At 52.2% G+C, this 14,414-nt stretch overlaps 5 protein-coding genes across 5 annotated transcripts, besides 1 other annotated feature; 3 read left to right on the top strand and 2 right to left on the bottom strand.

The window, feature by feature from the left end:
* Positions 1-14,414: part of a sequence feature (contig 1.139 1..347029(1)) that runs on past both edges of the window.
* ANIA_08120 (protein gcpE) lies at positions 85-2,848 on the bottom strand (the record flags this gene model as incomplete). The annotated part of the gene is made up of 2 exons (XM_676297.1): positions 85-2,733; positions 2,780-2,848. The coding sequence occupies 2 exons, from the start codon at positions 2,846-2,848 to the stop codon at positions 85-87; spliced, it is 2,718 nt and encodes a 905-aa protein (XP_681389.1).
* Positions 3,093-4,790, top strand: ANIA_08119 (glycosyltransferase family 15 protein; the record flags this gene model as incomplete). Its single annotated transcript, XM_676296.2, has 4 exons — positions 3,093-3,240; positions 3,320-3,583; positions 3,644-4,262; positions 4,319-4,790. The coding sequence occupies 4 exons, from the start codon at positions 3,093-3,095 to the stop codon at positions 4,473-4,475; spliced, it is 1,188 nt and encodes a 395-aa protein (XP_681388.1). The 3' UTR covers positions 4,476-4,790.
* ANIA_08118 (cytochrome c oxidase subunit VI) lies at positions 4,795-5,911 on the bottom strand. Its single transcript, XM_676295.2, has 4 exons — positions 5,654-5,911; positions 5,436-5,481; positions 5,232-5,349; positions 4,795-5,168 (listed from the first exon to the last, which is right to left on the bottom strand). Exons 1-4 carry the CDS (start codon positions 5,842-5,844, stop codon positions 5,050-5,052), a joined length of 474 nt encoding a protein of 157 aa, XP_681387.1. The 5' UTR covers positions 5,845-5,911; the 3' UTR covers positions 4,795-5,049.
* ANIA_08117 (elongation of very long chain fatty acids protein) lies at positions 7,135-8,762 on the top strand (the record flags this gene model as incomplete). Its single annotated transcript, XM_676294.2, has 3 exons — positions 7,135-7,539; positions 7,587-7,869; positions 7,929-8,762. 3 exons carry the CDS (start codon positions 7,135-7,137, stop codon positions 8,261-8,263), a joined length of 1,023 nt encoding a protein of 340 aa, XP_681386.1. The 3' UTR covers positions 8,264-8,762.
* On the top strand, positions 12,505-14,031 carry ANIA_08116 (uncharacterized protein; the record flags this gene model as incomplete). The annotated part of the gene is made up of 2 exons (XM_676293.1): positions 12,505-12,769; positions 12,947-14,031. 2 exons carry the CDS (start codon positions 12,505-12,507, stop codon positions 14,029-14,031), a joined length of 1,350 nt encoding a protein of 449 aa, XP_681385.1.

The raw sequence follows: 14,414 nt of genomic DNA, 5'->3' as shown, positions 1-14,414 counted from the left end.
AATGAACACCAACCCCAAACTAATGCACGTAAAGAAATGAAAAAGATAGATCCACATCGCTCGGAACCACTGCAGCGGTGAAAATTACGACCACCCAGTCACCCTTTCGTTCCTCCATTCCAACTTCTCAGCCAACATCTCCCAGCTAACCTGCCCATTAACGCGCCCAACGCCCTTTAGCCCTGCGGCAATAAACGCAACGAGGCGATTGAATTGTTCCTGGATATTCCTCAGGCGCTGAAGGTACTGAGATTCATGAAGAGAGGCGCCATGAGGCGGTGATATATAACCTTTGGCTTCGTCAGACTCGTCAGATTCGGAGTTGACTTCCTCGAACTCCTCGTCTGTGTCTTCTTCGTCGCCGTAAGAATACTCATAGCGGATTTTGCGGGGTGTAGGCGATAGACCAGTTTTAAAGGGCTTCCCAGGGGCCTGCCTCCGAGGTGATCTTGTCGGGTCGGAGTGTAGGGGTTGGTGCTGGAAGCGGGTGGCATGCAAGTCGGCAAAGGATATGCAGAGATCGAGGATACTGAGTGTTGCCTGGTGAAGCGGTAGGAGATTTTTGGAGAGCAGGCATTGCTCTTCCAGAGTTACCATAAATGAACTATGCGCGGCTATCATTGCATCGACGTCGTGAGCAGTGGAGAGAGATTTCCGTAGAGATTGAGTGGTAGATGATATCACGAAGCCTGTGAGATGGCTATAAAGCACATTAAGAAAGAAGAGTAGGTTGTGCCGAATTGCGTAGCTGAGTGTTTGCCCTTTGGAACCCTTGGCCTGATTTGTGTCGTGGTTGAGGTACTGCAGGCGCTGCTTTACGATGCTATATTTTGCCCTGCGGATTTGCATCAGGAAGTTTGAGACGCGCTGATACGCGGCAATACCGTCCTTCGTGATGATGTTTGCTACAGGCCACGGAAGGATGTAATCGAAAGATAGGCTTGAAAGTACCTTTACTGATCGGCTGCGTGTGTCATGGTCTTTCGCAGAACGGACGATGAGGCGAGATGAATCAATGATGGGCAGCGAACCGAATGTATCCTGGGCGAGTTCTGTGAGAAGAAACCGATCATTCCAGCCGCCCTTTCTTCGGTCGATTAGTTCAAAGATTTTGGTGTCGATTGGCCCGATTAGACTTATATCTTTGCAGAGATGGATATGCTCGAGTGCCTGGAGAGATATCCACAACCCACATCGCTCGTCTAACTCCTTTCGCAAAAGAGATGATGTGAATGCGTGATTCTCGTTAATGACGTCGTTGAGAGCGGACTCTAGCAGTGCATAGAAAGGCAGACAGGTAGAAGACAAGTTGGAAGGGTAAATATCCTCAAAACTGAGGGCAGTTTTCCTCGGTGCTTCTAAACTGTCTGCCAGATTCAACCGGTTCAAGAAGACCCTACTTTTACCAGTGATAAATATCTTGTGGGCAAAGGGGCGGATGAATTTGGGTATCTTCGCCAGCTCTGGTTTTGTCTCCAGCAAGTACCAGTCATGCCATAATGTCCGCAAGTCATTTTTCTCATGATTCGCAGAGACGAAGAACAGCGATGAATCTTCAAGCTGACCGGTCTCCATCCAACGGTAAAGAGGACGAGCGTAGGTCTCAAGCGAGGCAAAGAAGATTTCAGCTAAGCGAGCAAAATTCTCGTCATCTCCGGCAGCTTGCGTGATGCACACTAAGTCAAATAACTGGTCCAAGCACTGAACGCTATCTACCGCAGTTCGGTCAAGATTGGAAACGAGGTCGGCCAGAAGAGTGAGCAGTTTTGATTCGCGTTGAACATCGTCCAACAGCTGCAGGAGACTGACAGCCACAGACGAGTCCCTTGAAAGGAACTTGTTCTGCATCTCCGAGAGAAATTTGTCAAACTTGTGTAAGCAATCCTCGGTGCTGCGATGGAGCGTTTGCATGTAAGCAGCGGATTGTGGCGTTCTGGTAAATCGTCTTAGAATGTCAATTTTCGTTCCACAAGCGCATATTGAGCGCAGGACAGACGAAAGAGCTTCGTGTGACAAATGTGGAAGAGTGTATCTCCGGTCTATTTCGACATTTCCGTCAATGCGCCTTAATAGAGACGTTGGTAAGCCCTGAAGCATGAAAATCGCCTCTCTCACAATCTGAAGTTCGGTTACCTCGAAGGAGACTAGCTTTGCGCACTCTAGAAGGTCTCGCTGAGTTTCTTCTTCCCAAAATTGCACGCTCTTGATCGATTTTACAAGGTCTTCATCGTGGCCTGCACAGAAGATATAGTCGGGAATCACATAGTCATCTTCTGAAGTAATCTGAGTAAAGTTCCTAGCAGCCTGGACACCGCTGGATACTGAAGAAACGTCGTCGTCGTCAGATGAGCTAGCGCCATAGTCTACGCTTTCCCAAATATCCTCGTCGCAGTATGCGGTCCCGGAGGCATCCAGATCGGTCCACGAGAGCTGCTTTTCTTCTTTCTCAGGTTGGAGTTTCAATAGCCGATCAACCTTCGCAAGCTGGGCCGGTCTATCGGCAAGCTGTAGTAGAAAAGAGAGGATCTCTGGGAACACGGCCCCGCGGTGCTGGTCCAATTCAGCGAGTCTCGGCTGAAGCGCCTCGGCCAAGTCGTCCCTATTTAGAACCCGGAACTTTTCGAGTAGCCCTTCGAGTTGCTTTGCTACAGCGAACTGATCGGTTCGCCCGTGCGACGACGTCCTGAAAGCTTCATCAACGCGACGCTTCAGGGCCCGGAAATGAGCAGTGTCCTACAGATCTATTAGAGGTGCCTTAGTCCCGATGGATGACGCGTACCTTGCCCGTTTTTGCGACCGCAGAGATAAGCAGCTCCGTTGTGCTTGTCGAGGTCCCGCCAGCCGCCATAATTACATCTGTACGATGCCAGAATAAAGCCCCATAATTTATTCTAGATGTTATAGAGAAGTGGAAGAATAAAGGTGAAGCGAAGCAGTTGACGTCTTGCCCGATTAGTCGATTATTGCCACGCTAAACCCAAACGGGACAAGGCGGCAACGAGGCCGAAAAGGACAATTCGAGACCCTCCAACTTGCTGTTCACTTATGTCTCATCTTCAAGCAATTCGTCGTATCCTCTGAGGACAGTCAACATGGCTGTCGCTAGACCTATTCGCATGCTCTCTGCGGCATGCGTGGTACTCGTGATTTTTCTGGTGTTCCAGATGAAGAGGAGCCCTTCATATGTCGGCATGGGGCCAGGCGAATACAACGGCATGACTGCGGACCCTCTGAATGATCGTACGCTCTCGCTCCTATCCATTTTCTCTTGTTTAGCTGTCGGTCCTTCGGCTGTGCTGACATTATCTTCAAAATATAGCAACCGGTGAGCCTGATGGCTATCTGTGGCGCGCCGACGAACACGACTACGCTCCTGACAGCACCAACTCCGCCCGAACCAATGCAGCCATCATCTCCCTCGTGCGGAACGAAGAGCTGAACGAGCTGCTTCCAAGCATGCGCGACTTGGAAAGGACATGGAACCACAAATTTAACTACCCATGGATTTTCTTCAACGACGTGCCGTTCACCGAGGAGTTTAAGAAACGAACACAGGCTGAGACTAAGGCCAAATGTCAATACGGTATGGCAACTTGATCTACCCAGAATTTTTGGCTTGCGGAGGGGAGTTGACATTTCTCAGAATTGGTTCCCAAAGAGCACTGGGAAGTCCCTAGCTTCATTGACATGAACCTTTTCAAAGAGTCCGCGGCGCTCCTGAAAGAGAAGGGATTACAGTACGCCGATAAGATATCCTACCATCAGATGTGCCGGTGGAACAGTGGCATGTTCTACAAGCACCCAGCGCTTAAAGATTATCGCTACTACTGGCGCGTGGAGCCCAAAGTCCAGTTCTTTTGTGATGTCGATTATGATGTCTTCCGCTTCATGGAGGACCGCAACAAGACTTACGGTTTCACGATTAATTTGTTCGATGCTCCCGAGAGTATCCCATCCCTGTGGCCGACGACACAGGAGTTCCTCGCCGCGAATCCATCTTACCTCTCCGATAACAACATGATGGACTGGTTGACTGACGACCAGCTCCGACCGGACCACACCCGCGATGCGAACGGATACTCGACCTGCCATTTCTGGTCCAACTTTGAGATTGGTGATATGGAGTTCTTCCGCGGTGACAAATACTCTGCGTACTTTGATTTCCTTGATCACGCTGGTGGTTTCTTCTACGAGAGATGGGGTGATGCTCCTGTTCATTCGATCGGTTTGGGATTGTTCGAGGACAAGAACAAGGTTCATTGGTGTGTTATCTCCCCGAAGCAAACATTAACTATTGCTAATCCTGGTTGTAATATAGGTTCCGCGACATCGGATACCGCCATATTCCTTACTTCAACTGCCCCAACTCGCCCAAATGTTCCGCTTGCACCCCTGGCAAGTTCTACGAAGGCGCATCGTTCCTTGCTAAGGAGGACTGCCGGCCCAGCTACTTCAAGCACGTTGGGACCCATTAATTCGCTTGAACAATTCTTTTATACCCATACATATAACCATATACCATTTCTTGCTAGGCGTCCGCCTGCGACACGGTCGCATTTACGTTCAAATTCGCATCCATAGGGTTCATAATTGTTTCCGGCGGCGTTTTGTGACTTGGTTTCCCCTTTCTACGGCTTCTTGTATCTTGCCATCTTCTAATTGTCCTTTTCCTTCTTCTGTGATAATTGTTGGATTATACATTAGAGGGCTTCCTTTGCTGTATGTATACCGTCTTCCTTTTACCCTGCCAACTTCGTCTGTATATCCATGGATGTCGATCAAATGGCCAAAACATAAATAGAACAATGTCTTCTTTATAGATGTCTTCGGTAGAGTACAACAGCTGCTCAAAGGGAGGAAAGATCAAGAACTTCGTCGTCGCACTGGTATAGAAAGCAATGATGCACCTCAACCGACACCCGAAACACAACTCAACAACTCTCCAACTGCATTCTAGAGTATGTATACAGCTTTGCTATCTCGCCAATCGGACGGGGACAACACAGTGATGAATTTGGGAGAAAATCCTGCGTATGCCTTGCGTCACATTTACTCCTCGTCAGGGTAGAGTTCCTCGCGAAGAGGAACGCCGAGCTCCTGGCGGAGACCCTCAAGTGCCTCGAGGTACTGCTTGTACTGTTCCTGGTTTTCAACCTTGGCCTTGATACCTGTCATGGGGTAAGTATGGATTAAATCATGATACCGTTTTGTTGATATGGTTTTAAGCGCACCTTCGAAAACCCGGACAGCGGTGGGGAAGTCGTTGACACGGCGGGCGGCCCGGAGGGCAGCAGAGAGGACCTCAACGGAGGGGACAAGGTCGTAGGCGAAGCAGTTGTTCAGGTTGCGCTGGGAACCGACATTTATTAGTCGTGGTCAAGGAATTCATGCGATGACGACACAAGAGGGAGCGGTTCGCTTGACAACTGACATACCTGGAGCTCGAAAACATCCTGCACACCATCGAATTCCTTCTCGAATCTAGGAAGGTATATGTTAGTGGAATTGTTATTGCGTCGTTGAATCAGCCGTAATCAGAAGCCAGCTCCACCGCACCCGGATGAGCTGATCCCCTGCAAACGACCGTGACCACCAATCGGGCCTCTGGCTACTCCAGAATAAGCCCAATGGCTATCGGAATGCATGAGCGTACCTGGCAGAGAACTGCTCGTATGTCTCATCGTCGTGCTGGCCGGAGCGGAGCTTCATGGAGGTGCTGAAAGCCGGACGACCGATGAGAGCAGCCGGAGTCTGGACGCGGGCCCGAGGCAATTGGGAAGCTCTGAAAAGGCCGGAAGGGCGGACGGCGCGCGTCGCGAGACGGAAGACGGAGATGGAAGGCATGGCGAAGGAGGGGTGGATGGAGAGGTGGAGGTGACGAATTGACGCTTGGGGGGGAAGACGGGCGAGATGTTGAAGTTGGAGGTTTGAGCCGGAGACGCTAGGTTTTTTGCGGGCGCCGAATGGGTGGTGTGAGGTTTGGCTGCCTTAAGGCATCACTTCGAGTGTAATCGCAGCTCAGCTTGCTGAGGTTGGTCAAAAGATCGGTGCCTTGCTGCCTGGCCTTGCCTGAATGCTTCCGCTTGGGCCCGATGAAGGCCTTAGAAGGCCTGAGGCAGCACAATTGCCGTGCTTTGTTTTGGTTGGCTGGCCATACAAAAGGATTTTACTCACTGTGATTGGTCAGTCGGGAATTGCACGGCATCTTCCGTCCCGAGGAATCGCTCTCAGCCTTCAATGTTGTCCAGGGTCAGGGAATAAAAACAGGGGAATTACTGGATGCTACACATGGCTGGCCTCTGCAGATGGTGGACCAGGCTGCATTCGTCAGGGAACACATGCATTCTGAATGTTGGCGGAAATTGCCCAAGAAGCCTCGCCAACACTAGCATATAGCACAGAAGATATATATTTCTCCAGTGACCACCCGCCATAAGAGGACCTGGGTATTGTCTTGTTGCAACCAATCGATGGCCCGGACATTTGCCGACCAGAGACGCTATTAGGGATCCATATCTGATGATTTGCAATCGATCTAACTATCGCGCTACTAATGCCGAGCTCTATCTTGTTGAGCAGCCGCGCATGTGAAAGTGCTTTCTCTCTCCGGCTTCTTACCAGCACTTGTTATTGTCCTCCTCAGACGCTGGAACCTAGATAGCTTGCCTGCGAGGCACCATTCACAGGCACTAATTAGTCTCCGAAATCTTGTTCTGTTGGCTTTAAACTCCGTAGCGATGGACCAGGCCGTGCCATAGGGACCCCAAGTTTCACGTGACCCGCCCCTTTATTGAGGGGCTAACCGGATTTGGCGCTCAACGGACACGCCGGAGACAGCAAGCCAGGCAACCTCGACCTTGAACCAGCCAAAAAGACACGCTTTTCAACTCTTTCCTCAACAGCTTCGCTTCTCCCCCCGGACCCTGTTGCTCGGGGCCTTTCTTTCCTTTCTTTCCTTCCATCATTCTCTTTCTTCCCATTTACCTCGCGTCTCTTTCAATTTTCTCCCTAATTGCGGTTCTCGACCCTGTCAGCGCCCGACGAGGAAAAAATCATTCAATCGTTCCCTCCCTTCCTAACCCCCAGCTCTCCGGCGCAAGTCTGTCTCAGCGCGATCGTGCTATATAGTCAGCAATGGAGTATTTGCAAGACATCCAGAAGCCGTCCATTGAGCGGCCTTTCGGCATCCACCTATGGCCGATCTTCGACAAGGCCTTCGAGGCCGTTATGGGCTACCCTGCCAGCGAGTTCCAGTTCGTTGAGGGCAAGACGCCGATGTCGACCTTCAGGGAGACGGCAATCATGCTCATTGTTTACTACGTGACAATCTTCGGAGGTCGCGAGGTGATGAGAAACCGCCCGGCTTTCAAACTCAACACCCTGTTTATGATCCACAACTTCGTTTTGACCGCCGTCAGCGCGATTCTGTTGGCCCTCTTTGTTGAGCAGCTTGTTCCTACCATCTGGAACCATGGCATTTTCTACTCCATCTGCGACCACCGCGGTGGATGGACGCAGCCCCTGATTGTCCTGTACTATGTGAGTGTGTCGGTTGCATGGGAATGAAGCGCTACTAACAAGAGTAGCTCAACTACCTGAACAAATACCTAGAGTTCCTCGACACCGTTTTCCTGTTCCTCAAGAAGAAGCCTCTGACTTTCCTCCACACCTACCACCACGGCGCCACCGCTCTCCTTTGCTACACTCAGTTGATCGGCCTGACCGCCGTCCAATGGGTTCCAATTACTATTAACCTTTTGGTGCACGTTGTTATGTACTGGTATTACTTCCAGAGCGCTCGCGGTATCCGTATTTGGTGGAAGAAGTACATTACTCGCCTTCAGATCATCCAGTTTGTTATTGACCTCGGTGAGTCTCTGCTGCGCTTGCGTGGACCAATCTGGACCCGTGGCTAACCGCAACTTTAGTCTTCGTTTACTTTGCGTCGTACACCTACTTTGCATCCACCTACTTCCCCTGGGCTCCCAACGCTGGCAACTGCGCCGGTGAGGAATTCGCTGCCTTCGCTGGAATGGGCATCCTCACCTCCTACCTCGTTCTGTTCATTTCCTTCTACATCGTCACCTACAACAAGGCTGCTAAGACCGGTCGCCCGCGTCGCAACACTGGAAAGCAGGCGGTTATTGACATGGCCAGATATGAAGTGGCTCCTCCCTCTCCTGCCGGTGAGAAGAAGTCGAACGGCTCGGCCGTGACCACTGGCCGCTCCAACGGTCCCGCTACCCGCTCTCGCAAGGCGTAGATTCAGGGACGAGTACGACGATACTCGAACCATGTGAACTAGCTCGTCAGCCAGTTAACCCGCGTGCGGAGAGCTCGGTTCCCCTCCAGGCGTTGCCCCTGGACCTGCATTTGACCGGCGTCCCATAGCCAAGCCGGAACGGTTCCTTCTGTGATTGTATTATGGTGCCGAAGTATCGCTTTTAATGAATGACCCTGATGACACTGGCCGCCTTTGCCTGGCCAGATGATGCATGTCGCAGCGAGCTTTGTGACATTGTTGGGTTGCAAAGCTAGCGGATGTTGTGCATGAAGGTTAAAATAATTTCGTGGAATGGTTGTGTCATTTCTCGGTGTATTCTACAGACGGTTTGTTGGTCTTGCATCTTGCTTCTTTCCTCTTATTCTTTCTTTTCGCTTTCCTGCAGGTTGCAGATTTTTTATTATTATTATTTTCTTTTGACATTCTTAGTATCTATAGATGACGGCAACCTAAATGTAATATGTGCTTTGACTGTGTATATACTGTGCTAGGGTGAATAACATCTTCATTGTCCTTGCTCCGCAGGATACGCTTACCTTGTCACCATTTGCTATTGTGTCGATCCCCCACCTGCGATCACGCTCCATTTATCACAACACGGGAGTGACTCGACTACTTCGTTACGACGCAGTCGAATACTCTGTCGTACGGGAGTGGTACTTGAGGTCTTCCCCAGGCCTGTGTGACTGTGACGTGGCGGTCCTACCCTAGGCATGGGGATGGGATGCCCAGGCGCACTACTACCCTCCCGGCACGACAAAGTAGACGGTACAAAACAGAGTAGACGGGCTGATATGAAGAACTGAGAACGCCAGCACGACTTGAGAACGACCTAACAAAGTTGGGGCTGAATCTGATTGCATGGAAGACGAGGACTTTCACGACCTAGTCCCACATCAACTCCAAGCAGGACTGTCCGTCAAATGGGCTTGTGATGGTCAAGAAGACAACGGTACTGCTGCCGACTGACACAGAAAGAAACCGATGCCCGGCTGATGGGACGAGAGGGCGCTGAGCTGGTCACACTGGTACAACTGAGACCGTCCTGACCCCCGGGTGCTCGGACGCAGTCTGCAGTAGACTCAATTGCTGGCAGAGGCAGAGGCAAAGTGCTGTAACGCCGTGATAGGATAGATGGAGTCATGTCAGATGCAGCGAGGCAGACAAAAGATGGAAACAAGGGAGAAGCTTCTGATGTCTTCAAAGTCCTCGACCCGATCCACCTAGGGGTGAAGAAGCGATATGACTTGAACTGACACGCCATGCCACGCCATGCCATGGTATAACGTAACTTAGATTATGCTGTAGGTACGTACACCGTAAACATCCACTCCGTGTTTCGTCTCCGTACCTAGGTAGGATACTTCGCCGAGCGATCCATTCTATGATATTGGATGGGCCAGTCTGATATGATATGATCCCATATGATATTTGTATGACACGACCTGCACCCTTTTCAGGGACAACTCATCTATACATATTAATACTCCTTAAGCGGGTACTCTGCATATGATGATTGATTGCCCGCAGCCCGTTTCTGCGCTTCTCCACACTAAAGAGCCACAATTCATATCGCGTTGGAAGATCATCGCTGCACCGTCCCAGGTTGCATTTTGTGAATTACAGACCATTGATCGTCGACTGGGAATCGCCTGAAAACAGGGATAGCACTTACTTGGTCGTGATCATGCTATGATTCTTCAGGATGACGCAAACATACCGCAGCTTGATTGGTCGAGAGGGTACCCATTTTGTGCTGTCATCAAGCATCTGCAGCGGTTCTCTGCTGGAGACTGGGTGCGGAGTACTTAATATACCCTGGCTCTGAATATGCCATATGTGCAGAATCCCCGTCTAATAATAGCCCGGGAGAAATAGGACTCGGGCTGGCTTGGCTGGCTCGGAGGTCAAGCCCTTCTCCTGTTTCAGGTTAAGGGGAGGGCGTCACGCGTTGGGAACCGTCAGGATGCATGTTTCATGCCCATGTCGGAGTCACTCGTTGTAAGCAGATTTATGCACGGCCGTTGATATTAGGCAATCAATGCGAGACAGCCACCGACAGGAACAGGAACAGGAACACGAACGGGGGCGTTGGCAGAGAACAAGAAAGAACGAGAGGGGTGCATTTCTGCATGAGTAGCGGCAGTTAACGGCGTCTGGTAGGAGCGAGAATGAGATAGATGAGTGAAGGCTCGGCTGATATCGGTTGGCGTAGTGAGGGCTCGTTTTGGAGAAGTGGCCGCCAGTCGCTGGCCGCTGGCCAGCGGCCTAGCGCCAGTCGGCCATACTGGTCCTGCAAATAGAGCAGCCTGGTTTCTTTGTCTCTTTGGCATCTGGATTGGTTAACTCACGCTGATCATCTTCAGACGAGCAGGGTTGGCACTGACCGGCACTTAGGCCGGGGTAGCATTGGTCGAAATGACTCGTCAGATCGCCAGCATGTTTGTGCTCGAAGCGACCGTGACAGCTCAATTGACGGCTGGATGACCTAGCGAAACGATCGTCTCTGTCTAAGCAGCCCTCTTGGTAGTCTGTCTTGGTCGTCAATCTCGGTAGTTGTGCTTGGCTAGTTGGAGTTAATGTTGATAGACTTCGGATCGGTCAGGACATCCCATCTACCCCGTTCTTGCGGTGAGCGAGTGCTAAGAATAACAAAGAAGGGATGGACGCTTGTGCTCTTGTGGGCGAGGTGATCGAGTCGTACCCACACGTAGTACTCTGAGTATCCTCCGTTGTACGTAGTATATACCCTATACCCCGGCGCCGGCGCCCCTCACCCCGTTGAGGGGATCTGAAACCGCAGCGAGTGCACGCAGACGTTGACGAGCGGACCCGAGCGGGAGGCTGGGCAGAGAAACCAAGCAGTGAGCACCGTTCGGCCCATGCATGGTGCACTGCATATCCTCTGGGGTATCTCTTCAGTATACTGGAACGGAGCAGGACTGTCTCAACGGCAGCGTGGCCGTCCAGCCCGCAGAAGCGCGGAGGCTGGGAGACGTGGCCAATAGACCGGCACGCGACGACGCAAGGGCGCGAGCAGGATCGGGGGCGCTCCTCAACTGGCCTGCACTGGGCCGGCTGTGGTGGCAGCAGCAGGTCACATTGCAGCAGGGTTTGCCTGCATAAACTGGACGGGGCCTGCATCAGCCGAGGGGCGATTGAGTTTGCTCCGTACTGTTACTATTAACTGCCAGCCACTCGCGCGCAGAGTTCACCTGGCCGTTTCACACTGCAACCGTTCCTGCATGTGGAGAGTCCGTTGTGAAGCTTAAAGCTGGGCATGGTCATGGTCTCCAGACTGGATACGAGCACTGTCTCAACCTACCTCTCTGGGATAAAGGGTGGGTATGAAGGAAGCGCGTTCTGCGAACCCTTCGTGCTTAACCCTAAGAGAGGGCTCGCTATGTGAAACGATCAATTCCGGTGCGATCGCGGCGTGGGTGCGAGGCCCAGAAGACTAAAGCAAGGAACCTGCGAGGGACCATCGGCCACAAAATCTCCGATTGGCCTGCTCAAAAAGCGGATGTTTCTGCTAGACTGGGGCTGTCAATCTGCTGCTGTTGGCGTGTTTGAGATAAGGAACCGGGCCTTGGCGGATCAGGGGGCGAGGCTTAGGGCTTGCACAGACCCCGTCGACGACGGCGTCTCTCGCAGTGGAACTGCTCACTGGCTAGAATTAGAGTACCTGACTCTGTCATATTATTCAATAGTGCGAGTATGTGGACGTTGGATAGCAGGTCAGCTTGGATCTGTCAGATTCTGTCCATTGGCCGTGCTTTGGTACCTGTAGCTATGCAAGGGCTCTCTATTTCAGGTCCCTAATGGGCCCATGGCCCATGGGCCATTGCCCTTGCCCATGGCAGGCAAGGCCCAGCTTAGCTGCTTCGGCTGCTTGGTCTGCTTACGTCGTCTATCCTGGCATGTTCGCTGCACGTTCTGCACTAGAGCCGTTCTTATTCCTGCGGTCCACTTGGTTAGCCTCGTTAGACTCATTAGACATTAATCTATCGTTATCCCTGATCATTCTTCACTCTGAAAAGCCCTTCATTCATTAACTCCTGCTCCCTCCGACGGTCTGATGCTGGAATTTTTCACCTCATCCCCGACTTCCTCGACTCCCTCGACTTCCCCCCCGCCAACTGTCCTGGTGACCCCGAGTAGTGATCCGGCCATTCCTACTCTGCTGTATACAACTCGACATCGACTGTCACTTCAACATCATGTACGACCCCGTAGCGCTGGATCTCAGCTACGTGAACCGAACGCTTCCACGACACTATGACTCCGACGAAGAGGATATCTCCGAATCAGAGGGCCACGCCTCGCCGCTCGATGCCCACAAGCGCTCGGCCACTCTCGACTCGATCTTGAGCGTCAGCGACGGGGGCCATGAACAGGAGCAGAATGACGAACAAGACCAGCACAACCCAGAGTCAGGGGCTGGCAGACCGGCGTTCTCTCGTCTCCTGTCGCTCCCAACAGACCGTAAGACTTCACGCCCCGGCTCTATAGATACCATCAAGCGCAGCAGCAGCGCAACTTTTGTGACGGAGCCTTGCACCATCTTCGACAATGACGACGACGACGACGAGATGATCATCGAACTGCCTTCTCCTGACTCTACGACCCCGCTTCAATCTCCTATCTTACTGCAGCCTTCAGTCTACGTCCCCTCTGAACCACTTACTTCACCACGCAACTCATTCAACTCTGCTTCATCCGCCTCCGTTTATTCCGACGACGAGAGCGATATCTTCGTGGCCGAACAGGTCACATACGTCGAACACGCAAAACCTAATCTAATCCTAATCTCGCCCACCGAGTCCTGCCCGTCTTCCTCTTTCCCCCCCAGAGACGGCAACCTGCCGTCGCCCTCGTCCTCTGCTAGTTCAGGCTCGGTCTACTCCAACGACGAAGCCTCCAGGTCGCAGCCCGTCCTGGGTGAGCCATGGCCGCACCGCGGCCGGGACCACTCGCCGTTTCCCAGCCGGCCCCTGCACACCAAGACCCCCGGCAGCCTCAGCGCCCTGGATACGCTGAAGAACTGCGGTCCCCGTCAGGCCGTGAACGAGCCCATGAGCGCGCCGGCCGTCGAGGCGCCACGGCCCCTATCCTTTCGTGCACGCTCAATGTCTTTCTCTCGGCCTCAGACCCCCGCCGCAGACGCGCGGCGGCGCTTACAGAAGGAGCCCTCGCGCCGACCACCCTCGGCCCAGAGCACGGCGACCTTCTCTCTCTTCCCAGCCCAGTCCCAGTCCCGGACATCGACCCCAATCCTGACTCACGGTAACGGGCACGAAGACTCGTGCGCCAGCTCCACATACTCCCTGCCCCTCTCCTCCAGCCAGCCACCCTCTCGCAATGCGAGTCCGAGCCCTTACTCCTGCGGCTCGCCCGCCTACAACCGCTCCCGTTCGGGGTCTCTCTACAGCGTCTCCAGCATGTCGGCTGCGCATTCCCAGGCCACCGGGAAGCGTCCGCCGCTGCCCTACCGCGGTTCAATCTCCATGGTCAAGTCCAGGTCCAGCACGATGCCGATGGGTGGGTATTCGTCCAGCAGTCTGCGAGCGGAGCTCAACCCGCAACCAGAAGAGCAGAAGACATCCTCCAAGAGCAAGAGCAAGACCCACAGCAGCAAGAAGAGCATGAAACAGTCCAAGGACAAGGAATCGGAGACTCCATCGTCGGCCAAGAGCTTTGTGGGGTTTATGCTGCGCGGAAAGAGGAAGTCGGTGATTAAGAATTGATCTTAATGCTTAATTTTCCCAGAAGCATACTCTCTGGTCTAATCTCTTCGTTTTGTTCTTTTTTCTTTATTTTTTTTTATTTTGGATATATTCCGCTGTTCTTTTCTATGGTTTCATTGGAGTTGTGGCTGTACTCTTAGCGCCTGTGTTTGTTTCATACTGCTTAATTTTGGTGAATCTGGGTGGATACTGTCCTGTCGATCCTTGGTTTATTTTCTTATTGATTTCTTCTCCAACTGTACTATTATATACATGATTGTCAATCATCTCTATCTATTGTCCATGCAGACCTCCTGGTGTGGTATCTGCTAGAATGAACTGATTTCTCTCACTTGTCTGTCCATACTCTTATCCTTGGCTATTTAGGCATGACCACCGTATAT

The sequence above is a fragment of the Aspergillus nidulans genome, chromosome II (assembly GCF_000011425.1).
Source record: "Aspergillus nidulans FGSC A4 chromosome II".
Lineage (NCBI taxonomy): Eukaryota > Fungi > Ascomycota > Eurotiomycetes > Eurotiales > Aspergillaceae > Aspergillus > Aspergillus nidulans.
The sequence above is the reverse complement of the archived record's forward strand: the minus strand, read 5'-3'. Positions and strand labels throughout refer to the sequence as shown.

Bases quoted from the DNA above. Each gene is read 5' to 3' on its own strand.
- ANIA_08118 (XM_676295.2), bottom strand. From the start codon at position 5,844: ATGCCTTCCATCTCCGTCTTCCGTCTCGCGACGCGCGCCGTCCGCCCT. The intron at 5,350-5,435 runs GTATGTCAGTTG...GTCGGTTCCCAG, and splicing joins AGGATGTTTTCGAGCTCCAG to CGCAACCTGAACAACTGCTT. The intron at 5,169-5,231 runs GTGCGCTTAAAA...ACCCCATGACAG, and splicing joins CGCTGTCCGGGTTTTCGAAG to GTATCAAGGCCAAGGTTGAA.